General features: G+C 50.2%; 1 protein-coding gene across 2 annotated transcripts in view; it reads left to right on the top strand.

The window, feature by feature from the left end:
• The window catches only part of polrmt (polymerase (RNA) mitochondrial (DNA directed)), a 42,753-nt gene that overhangs the window by 16,179 nt on the left and 6,463 nt on the right, over positions 1-20,111 (top strand). The window contains exons 10-18 of one of the 2 annotated variants that reach the window (XM_056604664.1): positions 1,268-2,053; positions 2,525-2,647; positions 3,906-4,028; positions 6,153-6,332; positions 7,905-7,991; positions 9,962-10,075; positions 17,088-17,140; positions 19,413-19,511; positions 19,925-19,997. In XM_056604664.1, the coding sequence (XP_056460639.1) occupies positions 1,268-2,053; positions 2,525-2,647; positions 3,906-4,028; positions 6,153-6,332; positions 7,905-7,991; positions 9,962-10,075; positions 17,088-17,140; positions 19,413-19,511; positions 19,925-19,997 (1,638 nt within the window). The remainder of the gene's footprint in view (positions 1-1,267; positions 2,054-2,524; positions 2,648-3,905; positions 4,029-6,152; positions 6,333-7,904; positions 7,992-9,961; positions 10,076-17,087; positions 17,141-19,412; positions 19,512-19,924; positions 19,998-20,111) is intronic. The other variant, XM_056604665.1, reaches the window with a different exon arrangement.

Genomic DNA, 20,111 nt, shown 5'->3' with positions numbered 1-20,111 from the left:
CATGGCTGGTTCGATCCCTGTTGGATGGTTAGCCCGTCTAGCTTATCATACCTTTGAGCAACAGCGCTAATCTCTACCGGCTTACATCTGTATTCCCTGCACAAGTCCCTTTAGGAAAGGTGTCTCCCTAATGACTATGTTGACTTCCGAAAGAGACGATTAAACAAGAAGACGTCGTTTTATTTGATGACGCAACCATAAATAAGAACCGTAGCCATCGCTTCGCTGCGCTACAATTAGGGCATGTTCTTCTCACACTATATAGACGCCAGCCATAGGGGAACCTGAGCTACATATATCCTACCCTGCGATGTCCCATGGAAGAGGGGCCTTATGTGTGGCTTATGGGGCCTCATGTGGGGCCATAAGCCCCACAGAAGTCACCTGGGCCTACCCTAATGAGAGCCGTCGGATCAGTCAGATAAGGCTTTATCGAGTAAGCTGCCATGACAACGGGATTAAGGTGCATAAGGTTTGTTTTTTTTGTTACATAAGCCGGGACATAAAAAAAAAGAAGAAGACGCAAGAACTAAAATCTAAACAAAAGCAACTGTGTTCCTAGAAATGTAAAGACTTAGCTCTCCTCTACAGAGGGGTATCCATCTTTATGTCGAGCCCCCCCCCCCTCCACACACTCACATCCAGCGCCTACCCTAGCGAAGCTCAGCGGACCCTCAGACGATCAGGAGCGGATCAATAGTAACGCCCCTTCCCCGCCATCTGTGAGCCTGCGGAGGGGAGATGTTGAGTGAGATGAATAGGTCCCAGGCTAATACCTCGGTGTTCCAGCCCGCTCCTAATAGACAGGCTGAGTTACTGCCCTGGGACCCGGGGCACTGGAACAGGGAGAGATACCCAGCTATGGACTCCTGGGTGCCTCGGAACCTTGCAGTACAGAGAACCGCAAGGATGCCTTTGTTTTAACGGGGGATTCCCAAAACCCCTCCCATTCATGGCGGCCGAGCCACGCTAGAGTTTTTTTTATTTCGAGTCTCCCACATATTCACTGGGAGGGGCAAAATCTGACAGGCTTCAAAAGGGAACGAAAACATGATTTATAGTGCCATGAAACTGATTTACATCATGTGGTGAATTAACCTCATTATGCAAACTGCAATGCATGTGGACACTACAGATTACTCTGATTGTTTTACCAAATTAGTGAACGTAATCAAGTCTTTTTTTTGAGTTGCCCTCCTGTCGATGCTGCCTACACGCGCACACGCTTTACCTCTCCGTGACCCCGTGCGCTTCTGCTCCGCCACAGGTGGGCTTCATCAAGCCCCACCCCCTCCTCACCCAGATCCAGCAGGACGCCACAGAGACCCGGCTGACCTTTGACTCCTACGTGATGCCCATGCTGTGCCCGCCGGTGCCCTGGATCTCCGCCAAGTACGGCGGCTACCTGCTGTCGCCCACCAAGCTGATGCGCTCGACGGACGGCGCCACGCAGCACGAGCGGCTGCTGGAGCGCTGCCGCGGCCTGCACCCCGTGCTCGACTCCCTCAACCAGCTGGGCAGCTGCGCCTGGCGGGTGAACGGCCCGCTGCTGGACATCGTCGTCTCCGTCTTCAACCGGCGCGGCAGCGACAAGCTGGGCGTCCCGCCGCCGCTGTCGGAGGCGCCCAGGGTGCCCCACTTCAACGCCAACGACCCGGCCTTCACCTCGGCCGAGAAGGCCCACATGAAGAAGGAGGTGGTGAAGGCCAAGAAGAAGTACAGCGAGATGCACAGCCTGCGCATGGACGCGCTGTACAAGCTGTCCATCGCCAGCCACATGCGGGACAAGAAGTTCTGGTTCCCGCACAACATGGACTTCCGGGGCCGCACGTACCCGTGCCCGCCGCACTTCAACCACCTGGGCAGCGACGTGACGCGGGCGCTGCTGGTGTTCGCCGAGGGCAAGGCGCTGGGGGCCAAGGGGCTGGACTGGGTGAAGATCCACCTGGTGAACCTGACGGGGCTGAGGAAGAGGAGCTCGCTGGAGGGCCGGCTGGAGTACGCCAACAGCCTCATGGAGGAGATCCTGGACTCTGCGGACAACCCGCTCAACGTAGGGCACTTTGAACGACTTGCGCACAGAGATGCTGCGATACCATATTTTCCGTCCCGATACCGATTCCTGAGCTTGAGTATCGGCCGATAAAGAGTTTATACTGATGCAGCATCTAGCATTTTAACTACTTATAGCACTTGTTTTTATTAAAGGACTCACTTACGATGACGACAATGTAAAGTCGGTTCGCTTACTGTCGAAAAAATTTGTACATTGAACCAAGTGCCAAGCACTAACAATCGCTAGGTTAACCCATTCCCCGTATGCAAAAAGGAGGCTAAGATAAGACGCTACACAATGCAAAGTATTAGTTTGAAGTGCAAGGACGTACAACCAACAATAAGTGCGTACATCGAGTGCCAGTTCAAGTATCCCTCTATATGCTGCGATAAGAAAGTCCCGTCGACTCTGAAGTGGTTGCATGGAGGACAAAACGATGGCGTTGTGTTTTGCTCTTGGCTCCACCAGGGGAGGAAGTGGTGGATGGACGCAGACGAGCCGTGGCAGGCCCTGGGCTGCTGCATGGAGATTGCCAACGCGGTGCGCGCCCCCGACCCGGCACAATACATCTCCCACTTCCCCGTCCACCAGGTAACTCTCTCACACACCCCGTAGCCTCGTTCCCCTTCCATGTCCACCAGGTAACTCTCTCACACACCCCGTAGCCTCGTTCCCCTTCCGTGTCCACCAGGTAACTCTCACACACCCCGTAGCCTCGTTCCCCTTCCGTGTCCACCAGGTAACTCTCTCACACACCCCGTAGCCTCGTTCCCCTTCCGTGTCAACCAGGTAACTCTCTCACGTACCGCATAGTAAATGTACTGCATTTAAACGGCGCCTTTTCCAACCCATGGCCACTCACAGCGCTTCACACTATCGCCTAACGTTCACCCATTCAGACACACATTCACACATGACGTCGGTGTCAACCATGCAAGGCGACGGCCAGCTCGTCTGGAGCAGGTGGGGCGAGGTGTCTCGCTCAGGGACACCTCGACGCTCAGCTAGGAGGGGCCGGGGGTCGAACCAGCAACCTTCCGGGTACCAGCTTAACCCGCTCTACCTCCTGAGCCACATGCCGCCCCATCAGAAAGTTATAAGATAGTTTGGCAGGCAAAACATCGCCTTCAAACCAAAGAGAATAACCCGTTACTCACAGTATCTGCTATTCCTGGTCGGCGTAGCTTTGATCTCCTTTATTTAATTTACTAATAACATTCTACAGTAGGCCCCTGGGAACACCATTAATGACCTGGTTGTCCTACAACCTTTTATCCGCCGGTGCAGTAAGTACTCCTTATTTAATGTCCCTCTTCCAACGTCCAGATGTGGCTTTTAAGAGAAATGCCATTTTTTGCCCAGATGCCCTTTTATCGTTAATCTTTGGTATTTTCAACCCCATCCGCACTATAACCAGTTTTAATGCACTGAGATGTGGGACGCACTGGGGGGCCACACCACAGTATGTCATTAAGAGAGGACTAATGACCCCCCCCCCCCCCCCCCCCGTATCTCCACGACCAGCACGGCTCTGATTTCTCTTAGAAATTAAAAGATCCCTTTTCATTTCCCTTTCTCCGTGCACACACTTCCCTCACCACCTCTTTCTTTCATATCCTCCTTCCTGTTTCAAACTTTCTCCCGCCTTTTTTTTTTTTTATAAATAAATAATTAAAAATGTTCGGTGTATTATGTTCGGCCTTTTACTCCTTTGGCCGAAACCGAACATTATGTTTTGGGCCATTTTCGGCCGAACATGTTCGGTGGCCGAATATTCGGTGCATCCCGAGTGTAAATGCAGTCCATTCACTGACACCCCGCCCCGCCGCCTTCTGCTCGCTCCCCGCAGGACGGATCCTGCAACGGACTGCAGCACTATGCTGCGCTCGGCCGCGACGTCATCGGCGCCACGTCCGTCAACCTCATGCCCTGCGACGTGCCCCAGGACGTGTACAGTGGGGTGGCCCAGCAGGTCAGTGTCCGTCCGTCTGCCGTCTGTCCCGGCCGCAATGCTGCGGTCACCTGGGTTCAGTTCCCGTGGGTTCACTTCATATGGGTTCAGTTCATATGGGTTCACTTCATATGGGTTCACTTCATATGGGTTCAGTTCAAACTGGTTCAGTTCACATGGCTTCAGTTCCCATGGATTCAGTGCACATGGTTGCAGCAAACCCGGATGGCATTTACGTGGAGCAAAAGAGCAGCACGGTAAAATGAAGCGAGGCCGGAAGCGAGGTGGAAAATGAACAGCAACATATTTCAAATATTATCACTTTTCGCTGTCATCTGCAACGGAAATTACAACCGGATGCTCCCTAGGAGAAAACACAGGCCTTCCTAGAAAAGAAGCTTCTCATGTCGGTCCAACAACAACCGGAATTAAATGGTATTTTTATTGAAAATATTGGACCTGTTCTTTGTAAACAATACGACATCTCCATGGAAACATCGTCCATCGCAGGTCGGCGTTTTGCCGTCCTGCTGTTCCGTCGGACCTTGTGCTTGCGTTTCCCGTGCCCTACCGACGGTGTCGTCCGTCTATCCTCTGAATTCATGAGACGCAGCCTCCCCCATACCCCCCCCCCCCCCCCCCCCCCATACCAGCAACACGCGTGTTTGTTCAATCAGCGCCCTCAAACAAACAGGCTTTCCAGAGGGCTTTATATGAGCAGCAAAACAGTCAGCTGCGTTCCGCAGTTCATCCCCTATCTCGTTCCTGCTCCCCGTGCGTTCTGTTAGTTTCCTTTCGCATTCAGATGAGCGACTTCGGGGTCCCACGGCGGCCGGGGGGATTGCGAGTGTTATGAATAAAATTAAAAGTTTGCCGGCGGTTTTGCGCCGCGTGCGTCTCGCGCCGCGGACTTTCTCGCTGTCTCCCGTCCTGCATGGCTGAGCAGTCTAAGCAGACCTCCTCGCCCTGTGGGAGAGCACGGGGGCCCGCTCCCCGAGGCACCCAGAAACCAATTTAGAACGCTCCTCCCTGCCGTGAGCCTGCCTATCGCACAAGAGAGAGAACAATTTGGACTTCATAGTAAGACCTATTGATTTCCTTTCTTTCTGCTCTCTCCTCCTGTACCGGAGGAGACGTTAAGTGAGTCTGCTGAGGAGGGGACCGGCCTGCCTGGCGCACAGGGCTCCCCCGGCCGGGCTGCCAAGGAGCCAGCAGCCTGACAGGCAGTGGAGTGGGGTTTTGCTAAAGCCTGTGAACATTATTGGCCCGTTTCCATTAGTGTTTTTTTTTTTGGCCCTACCGTATTGTAGCGCTGATTTTGCGGTTTTTTTTCCGCCACCGGTTTAAACGCCCCGAGTTGGTCCAAGCCTCGCCCGAGACGGACCGTTTGAAGGTTTAGAAAAGAAGCGCACAGTGGTGACGGAGGATATTCTCTTGTCAAACTAAACAGCTTGTTGAAATAGGACGGGTTTCATTCAGATTAGTCTTGGTCCAAAGACTGGACATTGGAGAATATTTCGCGATTGACTGCATGCTTAAAGATATTACATTTCTTTAGCCTCTAAGTCTATGTTTGTGTAGCAAGTTTACTTCCAGGTATCCGCTCCAAACTAGTCCTGGGGGTATCCCTCACTGCGAGAGAGGAAATCAGACCAAGCCCAGTCCCATATCAACTCTATTAATCAGGCGCCCGCAGCTGCGTCTGCTGAAACCCCGCCACACCTGGTCCTCTCCAGCTCGTTCCTGAGTCCGTGGAAGCTAATTCCACTGAATTAGAGTCCATAGAGTTGGCAAATGTGAATTCGAAGCAGCCCTAAATGGGATGCTCAAACAGTCACTGACCCCCCCGCGCATTAAACGTACATCGCCGTCTAAAGATAACCACTGTTTTTGTACCGTCTCAGTTGCTCTGCAAAAAGAACCCAAGTGATTGGCTGCAATCGTTCCAGGCGACGCCATGATTGCCCTACATGCCGATGCCCTGTGGGTGTGTGTGTGTGTGTCTGCGTGTGTGTAGTCGTCTGCGTGTGCGTGGTTGTCTGCGTGCATGCGGCCTCACATGTTAACCCGCGCGTATGCGTGCATGTGCGTGCGTGCGTGCGTGTGTGCTTTCTCACCCGTCTGCCCTCGTGTGTGCGCCGCCAGGTGGAGGAGTTCCGGGCGCGCGACGCGGAGAAGGGGCTGAAGATCGCCCAGGTGCTGGAGGGCTACATCAGCAGGAAGGTGGTGAAGCAGACGGTGATGACGCTGGTGTACGGGGTCACGCGCTACGGCGGCCGCCTGCAGATAGAGAAGAGACTCAAGGAGATTGAGGAGTTCCCCAAGGTACCGGGGGGCGTGCATGGGCCTGATGGGGGGGGGGGGGGGGGGGGGCGGAGGTGGTGGTGGAGGAGGTGGTGGTGGAGGAGGAGGTAGAGGTGGAGGTGGTGGTAGTTGAGGAGGCGGAGGTGGTGGAGGAGGAGGAGGAGGAGGTGGTGGGGGTGGGGAAGGAGGAGGTGGTGGTGGAGGAGGAGGAGGAGGAGGAGGTGGTGGTGGTGGTGGTGGTGGTGGTGGTGGTGGAGGAGGTGGCGGCGGCGGCGGTGTATGTGCGAGTGTTCCTCCCTGCTTGTGTGCCCTGTCTGGTTCTATTTTTAGAACAGTGGGGGATGCACTAGGTGGTCTCCCAGTAATAATCTCACCTCACACAAAAGCAGGTATGGTCTCGTTTCGTGGTACAAAAGAAGGCAGATTTAATTATATATACCATAATAATAATGATTGTAATCGTAATAATGATACTCATCTCAGCAATTACGATTCTTAGAAACATGATTTCATAATCCATGATTATATACCGGTAGCCAACTTAAATTATGCCTGATGATTATATGACTATGAAATAATGACAATACCTTAAGAACACCATGATGGCATTAAGAATACCAAATGTGTGTGTGTCTGTGTGTCTTTGTGTATGTGTGTTATCCTGTCTGCTTGGCCAGTCCTACGGACGCAACTCACGCCAGTCACGCTTTATAAAACACTTTTAAAAATAGCTCTCTAATTGAGGCGGTGCTGGAGGAGAGGCCGTCTGATCGATCGGCCGCCCTCCTCCGGCGGAGTATCAAATCACAACGAGCGTTCTCAAACCCCCCGACGGCGCCCTTCTGTTTGGGACGGCCCGAGACCCATCCCTCGCACGGAGCCCGCCGCTAATCGCATTGTCCGTGCGATACGTCTGCGATGATACCGTGACACCACTCTCCTTCTCCCGCTCAAGTGTATCTTCTCATCAAAAAAAGCCCCCAGGATCGTGTTAAAGGACTTCTGCTCAATGCCTCTAATTGTATAAGCGGCGGGGATCGGGGCGGCGGTAATTGTGTGAGTGATGATCACAGAGGGGGGGGGGGGGGCCCGGAGCCACGCAGCTGCGTGAGCGGGAAGCGGGGGGCCGGGGGTAGAGATGTTATCGCCGTAACGACGTGCGTGTCAGTTTGGATGGGCGATTCAGCTCGCCACGCGTCCATCCGTCATACAGGGCGAGCACCCCTGCGCCCGTAGCCAGCTATGGGTTCACCGAATTTTTGCAGGAATAAAATTGAAATTAGAAACTAAATACAACTCTGGTCAAAAGCAGCCAGTGAGAACTACTCTGAGATGCGTAAATGCTTAGTTATTCATTCTGAATTCAGAGGCTTGTTACTTTGTGTGTGTGTGACAACCCCCCCTAAAAAAACTGAACCCCTGCAACTGATCTCCTACTTTTCAAACCCTGGCTACGGCCCTGAACACACCCATGTTCTTTGGGTTCTTTCCGTCCGTAACGTTGTTTGCACTCCTTATATTAACAGTAGGAAAGTGAGTTTTGTGTTGTCGTTGTTTTTTTAAACGTGTGACTCTCTGCGTTTGTGTTCTCAGGAGTATGTGTGGGATGCCTCCCATTACCTGGTGCGTCAGGTGTTCAGCGGGCTGAAGGAGATGTTCACTGGAACCCGAGAGATCCAGGTAGGTCTACTAGGAACACTCATCGCCATTATATTGGTCTTTTTTTTTAATCAGCCCGTTGACTTGAAGCCCCATCGCTTGGGATTATTGGTCAGAATGGAGGCTGTTGATTGAAAAAGTCCAAGATGCAGGCTTGTCTCTGTTCACCAACACTTCACTGCTCTCCCCATGAGCCTGAAATCACGAATGAAATATGTTGTTTTTTGTAAGTCGTTTTTCATCTTTTGATATGTCATCTATATTCATCTTAATGGTCAAAAGTTAGCCACGCTGGTTGTCATGCAGCCATCAGGTCGTCTTCCAGTCTGCTTTTGCAGTACCCTACGCTGGATGGATTTCTCCGGTCAAATCAACCCGCCTTTATTTTCCAAATCGGGAGGGAACACAGAAGCGAGGCCACAGATGCGCCTGGAAGTCTGCACGTACACGGCCGCACACACGCGCTCGCGTGGCGTCTCCGGGAGGAGCCGTCGCTGACCCAGTACCAAATATAGACGCTGGTTTTTCATTCACACTTCTGAAAGAATAGCTGTATTTACTATTACGCCAGCAGCTGGAACCATTCATCACCCAGAGTCCACTTAGAGGTCCAATTCATTTAGAGGGTACACCTGGTGGCAGCGCAGATGGAGAAAAACAGAGTGTGTGTGTGTATGTGTGTGTGTGTGTGTGTGTGTGGGTGTATGTTTGTGTGTGTGTTCCAACCCCTGCTGGGAAATCTGTGAGACAACGGCGGCTGAGATGAAGAATTCACCTTTTCTGTTCCCAGCAGGGGGGTTATGTGTGTGTGTGTGTGTGGATGCACCTGTGTTATTGTTTTTGGCGTGTGTGTTTGTGTGCGCTTCAGTGAATGTGTGTGTTCTCTTAAATAGGTCACATCCTGCCGAGGTGTGGCGGGTTTGAGCGAGACGATCAATACCGAGATTCCTCATCGTTGGCCTCACTTTTCTGACGCGCCCGTTCGCCACCTTTCTCTTCCTGTCTTTATCCCTCTTCATCCTCATGATTCATACGTCTTATCGCTGTCTCTATCGACGTGGCTCATTCTTTCTGTCTCTTTTTCTTTTAAAGGTAAGCCATCGTCGTCTTTATCTCGTGTCTGGCTGCAGACGAAGGGAGGGAGGGAAGAGTAGGGCAGAAGACACTTGGAGAGGGAGAGAGGGAGCTAGAGAGAGAGAGACAGAGAGGTAGAGCAGGAGGGAGAGAGGGAGCTAGAGAGAGAGATAGAGAGGCAGAGCGAGAGGGAGAGAGGGAGCTAGGGAGAGAGAGAGGGTGAGGAGCAGCTCATGAATAGAATTGAGCTGTATCGACTGCTGCCTAGAATTGCTGGGAAGCATTTGACTTTCCTGTGCCTGTTCTTGGTCTGTCTGTACTTTGTAGTGTGTGTGTGTGTGTGTGTGTGTGTCTGTGTGTGTGCGCGCGTGGGTGCCGGCTGTGCTCGCCGCTATGCGTGTCTATGTTCTCTGCACTGTGTGCACGTGGGATACCTGTGGGACATGAACAGGGTTACCTGTTTCTCTGAGATTAATCGTGGGCAGAGAGAGCTCACGGCGACAGCACGGTCGCGCCGCCGGCTCTTCAGTGTGCAACAATTCCCCCCCCCCCGTACTGCTGGGTTATTTTTACAGACGAGTCCATAGACTGGGGGCAGGTGATCACAGCAGAGTCTCCATTCACCCTGCAGTCGTCCTCGCTTTCTGCTCACTGCCGTTTGGATTTATGTAAAACAGCCCCACTGCAGAAGTAAGGCAAACAAATCAATGTGGCAAATTGTCATGAACCGTGCAAACAAAGACAATGTTTTCCTGACATACTCGCACACACACACTCCCCACACACCGCCGTTGACCCCTCTCCGCCGGGGACTGCGGGTCTGCCCCCCCCCCCCCCCCCCCCACACATTGTCCCCCCTCCCCTCTCTGGTGGCCCGGGGTGACCTGTGATGGGTGTTCCCCGTCGTGTCGTTGCAGGACTGGCTCACAGACAGCGCCCGGCTGATCTCCAAGTCGGGCCGCACGGTGGAGTGGGTGACGCCCCTGGGCCTGCCCATCATCCAGCCTTACCACCGCGCACGCAACCAAGTGGTGAGTCACGTGACCACAGCGCACCCACGGGGCGCGTGTCGAGAGGAATGACAGATATGTACACTGTCGGGCAATGTTTTAGGGTGAGGGGTTCGTTATTTTAAATCAAGTCGATTAACATTCTCCTTTAGGTCATTTAGCAGAAGCTTTTATCCAAAGTGACTTACAATGAGTCCATTGGTCAGAAGAAAGACAAAAACAATATATTGCTTTGGGTACAGTAAGGATGTTTATCCTTACTGCAGTGCACTTTGAATTGTTGGGTTAACACATTCCCTGTATACAATGAAGAAAGCTTAAATATAATAAGAATTTTAGCAACTGTATTGTTTTTTTATGTGTTAAAAGCTGACCATTAAAGTTGGTGAAATTTTCCATATAACTTAATGCTAAAGGTAATGTACTGGCTGATTCTTAATTATATTTATAAAGTGCCTTTCAAAGTGCCGTACAGTGCTTAAACAGCACATGCAAGTTGAGCCAGAAGAAGTAAATGCTAATGTGTCCATACCCCGACCCCTGCTCACAGTTTGATCGTGCCGGGGCCGTGGTTTCTCCTCTCTGTATTCCGGGCGACCAAATGCTAACAGACAATGTAGCCTGTGGCATTTCCATCAGTCTTCAAAAAGTCACTGGGTGACCTTTGGAGGAATACATGTCTTCCCCAGCTGTTGTCACCCCCCCCTTGGCTTTTGTTCCCATGTGTCACAGCGCTCGCAGTATGGCCTCGACGATGTCGTTTCCATGGTAATTTACTGTATACCCTTAAACTCACGTACACTCCAGTGTACGTGAGTTTTAAGTCTTTACAGTAAATAGTACTGTAGGTATATACAATAGTTAATATATAATGTATGTATATCAATATATATACATTATATATATATATATGTATATTATACATATATAATTTGTATACAAATAGTATATGTAATAGAATATATAAATAGTACTCAAGTAACAACTAGGAGGGCAATTTTAACTAAGTCTTAACTAAAACTGTCCTCCCAGATGTCACTTTCAGATGAAAGATCTATAAGAAGACCAAAAAAACAACTCTTATCTGTAAATGTGTTTCATTTTTTTAAAGAAAGGATCATCGGAAAGATGCAACGAATGAATGAAATTGTGGCATCCCAGCTCAACTTAATGCAATTCAAACGTCTCAACGTCTCTCATCTATTTCTAGCATTGTGGCATGAGATTAGGCCGTCTATATCATCATCATAATTATTCTGCTCATTACACTTTATGGACGTTTTTATGGAGTTGATGATGGTGCTCATAATTATAAATCAGGTGCTTCGCTGGGCTGGAGGGTAGTTTGGTCAGCCTGACACGGAATCCCATCCCAACGCCTTGCCCTGTGGACGGCTTACGTACGAGGCTGGTATGGGAGTTTCTGCAAACCATTATCATTCCCATTCTCATGCCCACAATCCCGAGTGGTACGGGGGGTATTTTTAACCACATTCCCCGAAACATGATCATTGTCCACGAAGAGTTTGCCTGCAGCATCGCGCTCGACTCCGACGGTACTATGAACTAGTTGTCACTGTTGCTTTCTGATCGCTCACTATTCTGGGGGCCATGAGGAGGACACCGGGCCGCTCATCACCTGTTAGAGTCCTGTGTTTCCCGGACAACGCCCTCATGGACCAAACGTGTCCCATCACTCACACCAGCTCCTCTCCATGCCACAGCTATCAGTCACCCTCATACCAGGAGCGAATCTGGGCCCGCCCGGACGCAATGAAGGGTCCCCGGAGAGCAGACTTGATAGGCTCGGTGTATGAGTGCCCCGCCGATGGTGTCATGTTGATTGCAGTGAGTGGCCTGATTGTAGTGGTGCCCGGGAGGAACCCCACCCAGCCGTGCTGCACCACCATCCCCACCGTCCTCAGCCCGACCCCGGCAACGTCAGCCCTGCTGTCTCGTCGATAACGTGTCTTTAGTCTGGCAGGTCTTCTGAGCTCTCTCTCCAGCGCTCCCTCTCTCTCTCGCTCTCTCTCGCTCTCTTTCTCTCTCGCTCGCTCACTCTATATTGTCTCCCTCTCTCTCTCTCTCGCTCTCTCACTCTCTTTCTCTCTCGCTTGCTTGCTCTATATTGTCTCTCGCTCTATATCGCTCTCGCTCTCTCCCTCTTTCTCTCTCTCTCTATCGCTCTCTATTGTTCTCCGTCTCGCTCTCTATCGCTCTCTCTCTCTCCCTCCCTTTCCTCCCCCTGCTCTCTCCCCCTCACACTCTCTCGCTCTCTTATTTATTAATTTATTTTTAAATACACATGCACACATATGGACTTGTCTGTGTGTGTGTGTGTGTGTGTGTGTGTGTGTGTGTGTGTGTGTGTGTGTGTGTGTGTGTGTGTGTGTGTGTGTGTGTGTGTGTGTGTGTGTGTGTGTGTGTGTGTGTGTGTGTGTGTGTGTGTATAATTGCCAAAGCCCAGCCCTGCAGTGTGCTGTTCCTGGCAGCGTTCCCGCTACATGCTATAAGGCAGCAGGATGCGTCCTCGGAGAGGTGACCCTCGTAAGCAGGTGTGTGTGTGTGGCGGGAGGACCAGATGGTGGCTCCCCTGGGGATACCTATCTGTTGATTAAGAAAGGTGTGTGTGTGTGTGTGTGATGTGCTACTCTCGTCTCGGGTTGAGGAGTATTTACGTGATGGACCAGAGACTGTAGTACCATAGTTCTAGGACTGCCACTGGAATTTATTTCATCAGATGGTTGAACAAATCATCACGAGTAACTCATGAACAGTTTATGAAAACATGATGAAAAAGAACACATGGCTAACTAATATCTAAGCAACGGAAAGTTACCCTTACCAACTAACCCTAACCCTAGCCTAATAGTCTTCCTAAACTAATCAATCTCTAACCTTATACCTAAACTCACTTATACCCTAATTACTAAACTTAACCTTGTCTAACACCTCAACTTTCTAACCTTTATTGAATCACAGAAAATAGAATAGAACTGTCACATAGTGTGGTCCTATTCAGAACACGTTAACTACTGGTTAACGCTGGAATTGCTCCAAAGAAATCCTTTAGTTTTTCCCCCGTCATCGTTCTAGATGGCTCCTTTCCACGCTCGCGGTGATAACTCCCTGGGCCAGTGACATCACACCGACGACGTAGAAGCGAGCGACCACCATGGGAAGGTGGCCGTGCCCTTGCGTGTTGTGTGGATTAGATCAATCCTCTCGTCGCCTCTCAGTTTCATAAATCCATGACCGCCATGTCTCTGCGAGCCCTTGATAATTAGACCAAAGGGAGAGGGAGTAGATAGATAAAGCATCAGGGACCAGCAGAGAGAGAGAGAGAGTGTGTGTGTGTGTGTGTGTGTGTGTGTGTGTGTGTGTGTGTGTGTGTGTGTGTGTGTGTGTGTGTGTGTGTGTGTGTGTGTGTGTGTGTGTGTGTGTGTGTGTGTGTGTGTGTGTGTGTGTGTGACCTCTGCTAATCATATATGTCTCTTTTTCTTTGGTCTCAGATTAGTTATTTATTTTGTGTGTGTGGGGGTTATTATTATTGTTTTGTGTGTCACCCGTCTGGGAATAGTGACAGTGAGGGGGGTGGGGGGGGGGGGGGGGGGGGGGGGGGGGGGCACACAAGGGTGATGCCACAGCTGGCTTCATGAGCTTGGATCAGAACTCCAGATGTGTAGAGTGGCATCATTATGGGTGACGAGTGCGGGAGATCGTTTGAATGACTCATTGTGAACAAACACGTTATGCTTATTAGCTTGTATTGACATTTCATACTGCTGCATGTAAGGCTTATTTTAGCATGACATTAGCTCACTAATGCCCATTTGACAGTTGTGGGATTATTTAATGCAAGTTATGTTTCTGTTTCTGCAAAATGATTATTATACATGCAAAAACACTTGAATGGCGCAGTCGAATTTGTGATGAGCATTCGCTGGTACATTACAAGCCAATGTTTTTGGAAGGCTTTACCTAGTCCCCTCATTCTAACACTAGGTGGTCGTGAATTCAAATCCCATGGGGTGTTTTGGGATAGCGTACATTTCTCTTGGAGTTCCCTTTAGTGCTTCTCGTGGGATGTGTTTGAAAAGCCGTGATTATGGCTGAATACGGCCCCTCATACCGTTGGACGAGAAGAAAAACGGACTCTGATCACCGTTCTATTCCCCCCCACCCATTTTAACAGAACATTACATTATTCCTGGTAGCTCAGAGTACGCCTCGCTCCAGCAGCAGGAGAGACGGGTTCCCATGTGCAGAGCAGCGATTGGGCGACGCCAAAGAATACCCTGGCATTTTGGGGTGAAATAATAAATGCACGTTGAGTTTTAAGGTCAGGCTACAGAATCAAAAAGTAGGCCAGCGGAAAACCAGTGAAACCACGGCCAGACTGGAGGAGACTGGGTCTGAGTCCGCCCACCCCCCCCCCCCCCCCCCATCCTCAAGGGAAATGAAGGGCTGGAAGGGGGGGTCGTAGTTTCAAGAATAGCGCACGCACACACCGATGAAGTCTCGGTTGTGGTGGGCGAGGTGATGAATGGGGGATTCCCTTCCCACCGGCTGCCGGGGGCTATGTTTTCTCCATCTTCCGAGGGTCCGGTGTTCCGGACTGCAGGAGAGGCTCATTCCCTTTTCAGGGTCGCTTCGGACAGGGGGGGGCTCGTTCATCATCACAGCTCACAGCTGGAGTCGGATTCGACTCGCCGTCGTTATTATAACGAGTGGAGCGGGGGGGGTGGGGGGCATAATGCCTTCTTTTGCGCTCTGGAACACCGGTGGGTCCTCATGGACATGGGGCAGATTTACGTTCCAACCTGCTCTGGTGCCTCCCGGCCCACTGGTCGTGGAGGATGCAGGAGAGAGGCTGAGGGGGTGGACAGCGTCTTCTGGTGATCGTGGTGATGGATGAGATTGGGCTCCCTGACAGGCCTCTAATGGGGAGCGTCACCTCTGTGCAACGCCATGGTCAGACCTGTTTGGGTTCCTCTGGCCAGCTTGATCACGCCCCCGACCGGGCGTCTATATAAAGGAGCACAGGCCCCGAAGCCTACGTTTGGCCAGCAGGCTCTTCGAGGGCAATTAATCAAAGTTTGATCGTGATTTGGATTTTTGGGTCAAACGACCTCCAAATTAATTTAATCGAGTTGAAACTAAATAAAAAAGAAATTGGTATATTTATTTTTTTTGCTTTATAGAATTTTAAGATTTTTTTGCATTTTCTACTTGAATATTTTGTGTATTTTTATAAAGGGGAAATTTCATGGTTCTCAGTTACAAAGAGTATTTATGGAGGGAAATGCTGAATAAATGCATCATGATTTAAAACTCAAAGATAATTTGAAGAATCGTGAATTCAATATTGACCAAAATAATCGTGAGCTCTAGTTTCTTCCCGAGCGCCATTATTAACTTTTAAAGATGAGTTCTAGCGGTTTTGACATTGACACACAGGATGAAGCACATCCATACGCTCCGGGACCGGTTTGTTTGGTGCAGCATTCGTACCGATCGCTGGGCTCACAGTCAGGGTTTCAACGCGGAGCACTTTGTTCACACAGCGAGCACAAACAACACATTAAGGGGAGCTCGACGACGCATATCGACGCCAGAGATTTTACCGAAAAAATGCTTCCGCCGCGGAGCACTTTGGCCCACATGTGCACAGATGAGCACTCAGACGCCGGAGCTCTGCACAGGGTAGGGACAGATGGGTTCATGCCGGTGAATGGGCCGAGGGGCACAGAATTCCCAGCAGCCTCTCTGGCAGCCGCGCGGGATGCTGTGAGCGCCTCCAGATGAGACGTTGACCACGTTGACCCGCCCTCGGTATGGCTGACTGGACTGTACCCTCAGCACCAGGGGGGGTGGGGGGGAGCAAGGAGTTTCTTGGCAGCACTGATGCCTTCGTAGAGCTCCACATGCAGGGTTTATATTGGGGACAGACGTATGGATGGATGAACGGATCTATGGACGGACGGTGGCGAAGGGCGGTTGTTGACTTGATGTGGATTGTAGTGCGCGGACACGTCATGTGCAGAGAAGATCCTTATCCATGCTCCCCGAAATAGCCCTGAGGGGTAATTAATGGGAGACACAACCTAATCCCAGGTACATGCCTGCGCACCCCCCCACCCCCTTCCCCCTGGGCTTTTTCTCCTATTAATGAGATCTAATGGATCCATGAATCACAATGATTGATCACTGCTCCATTTCAGCATACTCATGCCTGTACACACATTCATACACACGCAGGCTCAAACACACTCTCCATTGTGCACATTCGCACATTACACACACACACGCATCCATGCTCATTTTGGGAGACAGATGCTGTTAGCACATCAGCTGTGAGTGTGTTTGTGTCTGACATCCCATCATGGTCAAAAAAATAATTCCCTGCAATTATAACCTTTCCTGGTATTGTCGTGTTCAAGTAGGATACAGTGCCAGGAAAGTTCTGCGCAGATATATTCACCTAATGCCTGGGTTGTGATAAAGGATAGTAATGTATATAATGTCCCCTTCGATGACAGGAATGACCCTCTTAAATATAAATCGAGCACGAGGAAGGAATTTAACATCAGACAAACTTGGCTTGTCGGTTTGTAAATGTCAGACACAAATGGTGTCATGCTTCGATATGGTCCGCATGGATTGTTTACTTTGCATAATGTTGAATGTCAAGCTGCTCTCAGGTGAGGAGTTGAAATCCTAACCTTTCTGGCAATATTTAAGGCGCTGGCATTGTTTGAGTAGATTGTAAATAAAGATGTAGCACATTCTGTTAAATGTGTTTTATGCACAGCTCTCACACTTTGTTTACGCAAAATATTTTCTCTTTTTAAAGTAAAAAATATTTTCCTGTGTTTTCGTTGTTCCCGATGTTTGTGGCTCACCCTTTATCCATGACTCATGAATTCCTCCGAAAAACAGTTTCCACACATCCAACGTGTGAAAGAGCTTTTAAAGAAGCACCACTGATGTGCTCTCCCTCTTCTCTCCCTCTTCTCTCTCCCCTCGGCAGCTGAAGCACGACATGCAAGACATCAACCTGCAGATCAGCCACGACGACAAAGAGTAAGCCCTTCCTCCAATCGGATCGCTCCCTTCCCCCTCCTCCCTCCCTTTCCTATCTCCCTGACAGCCCTATGCATCAAACCGGGTCTAAACGCTCCTTGTTCCGTACGCAGAAGGCACGTGAACCTAAATAAATATATCAGCTTCTCTGATCCACACGAGCGCTGTCGGGCCCCTCGGGGGCCACACACCTCTGTTCCACGTACCGCTTGTCTCGTGCGACTTCCGCGTTAGGACTTCATGACGTGTGGACGGCGGCCGGGGTTGTGACATCACATCCTGTATGCCGCATCCTCTTTGTCAGTGGTTCTCACATGGGGGTACGCGTACCCCTAGGGCTACTTTGGAGTACTGCAGGGGGTAATTCTGAAAGCTAGGCATTAGAAAATCGAGAAAATGGACACGTGGTTGAAATGTAAATCTGAAAACAAGGAGAAAGGAGAATCCGTGAAAAAAATGGCATCCAGAAACACGAAAATGTTGTTAGTTTCAGGAGGAATATATTTGAATGGGGTTTAAACTTTACATGCTCATCTGACCATGCTTTCTCCCCCCCAAAAAAACTGTGATGGTAAAGGGTACTCAGCTGTAAATATGTCTTCGCCTGGTACACTAGTAGAAAAAGTTTGAGAACCACTGCTCTTCAACTCATACTGAAGGGACCCGTTTACATCAGGAAACTGGTTGTACATGAGGGAGGAGGAGGCGGGACAGAGACGGAGGGATACGTCCAGCGTAAGCATCTGCAGCGCGATCGCTCTGCTGACACGGAGCAACACCAGAAATACCCTGGTGGTGATTGGCTGTGGAAGTGTTTTTTTCATTGGTCGGAATTAGACGTGTCAGGCGATTTTATCTGGAAGCGAGGAAAAGAAGAACGAAGCGATGTGGAGCGACAGATTGTTTATATGGACGAGAGACGGTGGGGAGGGAGTGGCTGTGAACAGTGAGGGAACGAAGGACAGATCTGGGTGAGAGACAGTGATTGAGAGAGAGAGAGCGAGAGGGAGAGAGAGAGGGAGAGAGCGCCAGGACGGGGATGAGAAACGACCGACACAGAGGAGGGAATAGGCTGGTAGCTATCTCGCCCTCCCTCATCAACACATCGCACATCCAGCGCACTTAATACCCCGGCCCCCACTCCCACAAATACCCACCGAATCAGCCAGGAAAAGCAGGAGAGGAGGGTGGGGGGGGGGGGGGGGGGGGGGGGGGGGGGCGTGGAGATGGGAGGGAGGGGCGCGGGGGCGATGAAACAGCCGCGAAGGGGCCGTATGTGGAACGTCTGGCGCTGAACTTGGAGACGGGCTGTCTGCACGTCAGCATGTCAAGTGACGTTTTCAGCCAAAGTTGACGATGTTGATGATGTGTGCCAGTGCAAAACCCGGAGAAAACCGCGAACCCGGTTCGCGGTTTTCTCCGGGTTTTGCACTTGCACACATCACACACAAGTAAGAGGCACTCTCAGACTTTTCTGTAATTAGTGGTCTTAAAAGAAGGCCCTGTGAAGCATTAGGGTACGGCATTATGCAGAATGGAGGCCCAGTCTTCATGAGGAAAGCTACATAGCTTTAAAGTGCAGGTCGCTCTTGCCATTAACCTTCTCTATAGGAACAAAATGGGTTATCGTCGAGGCCCATTCAATAAGGAACACGTCTTCCAGATTATTTAAATTTGAATCCTAAAAGCTGAATCGACAATTGGTCAATAGAGAAAGGAAGTGGTAGAAAGGAGTAATCCCATAGCTGGTAAGACTTACTGCACGTGTATAGTGGTCGTCTGTGTTATTTAATTACCTTTTTGTACTGAATGTCCTGACCTTTTTTGTTTTATTTAAAGTGGCAGTATGAAAGTTCCCCATTTTGTTCTCTTTGCTGCCACCTATTGAACTGTATGTCACCTGTCATATGCCTGACTGGTGATGCATAGCGGTACTGTCACCAACGACGTCCTGTCCATAACTTTTATAGCACTGCAATTTGCGGGGCTTTCATCTGTTGGCCATAGGCTCGATCACCATTTGTCTTACCTCAGTCAGCGTTACAGTGGCTCATTTGTATCAATGAAAACCTTTGAAGATCTTCAAAATGGCAACTTTAAGCATCCTATTAAACTTGAATAATCCCTCAGAGCAATTACAAGTCTTTAAAGCCTTAACTATGACTCAACATTCTACACAGCTAATGATTAAAATGTGTGTGTGTTTATTTATATATATATATAATCTACGTAGATATTTAATGAACGGTTCTCCCTCCTTTGTTCTCTGCAGGCGGCCGGACACGGTGAAGCAGAAGAACGCCTTTCCCCCAAACTTCATCCACTCGCTGGACTCCACCCACATGATGCTGACCTCTCTGAACTGCTACAGGTAGCCGCCACACACCCTAGACCTATCTCGCAGGGATAAAAAAATAAATAAAAAGGACTCACAGAAAAGCCTCATGAATCACAACAAGAAGATTACATGTCCACGATTTTGTACCGCCTCCACATTTTTGCACAACTGGTCATTTGCGACATATAATCACCATTTGAGCATGTATAATGTGTGCGAGTCCTTACACAATGCAGTCCTTTCCTCATTGACCAGCCCACAGGTTCAAGTCATTCTCTACTGCTCCGTACACCGGCTAGCGGCCGCTAGCCTCGCGATTAGAAACACAACGGCTTTGGTCAAGTTTAGTGCATGGCCTGCTTGAGTCCAACTGTATGACCATGCCCCTCCCTCTTTCTCATGCCCCTCCCCCTTTCTCATGCCTCTCCCCCTGTCCTCCCCTTCAGCGCTGGGCTCACATTCGTCTCGGTTCACGACTGTTTCTGGACCCACGCCGTCACAGTGGACACCATGAACAAGGTAACAACCTGCCCTAAGGCGCTCCTACCGTTCTACCCGCAGCCTGTTGTGACCTACCCTCCCTCCTCTACCTTATCAACAGCTCTCACCTTCAAAAGTATTAATAAATGGTGA

Source organism: Gadus chalcogrammus, chromosome 12 (genome assembly GCF_026213295.1).
Source record: "Gadus chalcogrammus isolate NIFS_2021 chromosome 12, NIFS_Gcha_1.0, whole genome shotgun sequence".
NCBI lineage: Eukaryota > Metazoa > Chordata > Actinopteri > Gadiformes > Gadidae > Gadus > Gadus chalcogrammus.
This window is presented reverse-complemented; position numbering and strand designations above follow the sequence as displayed.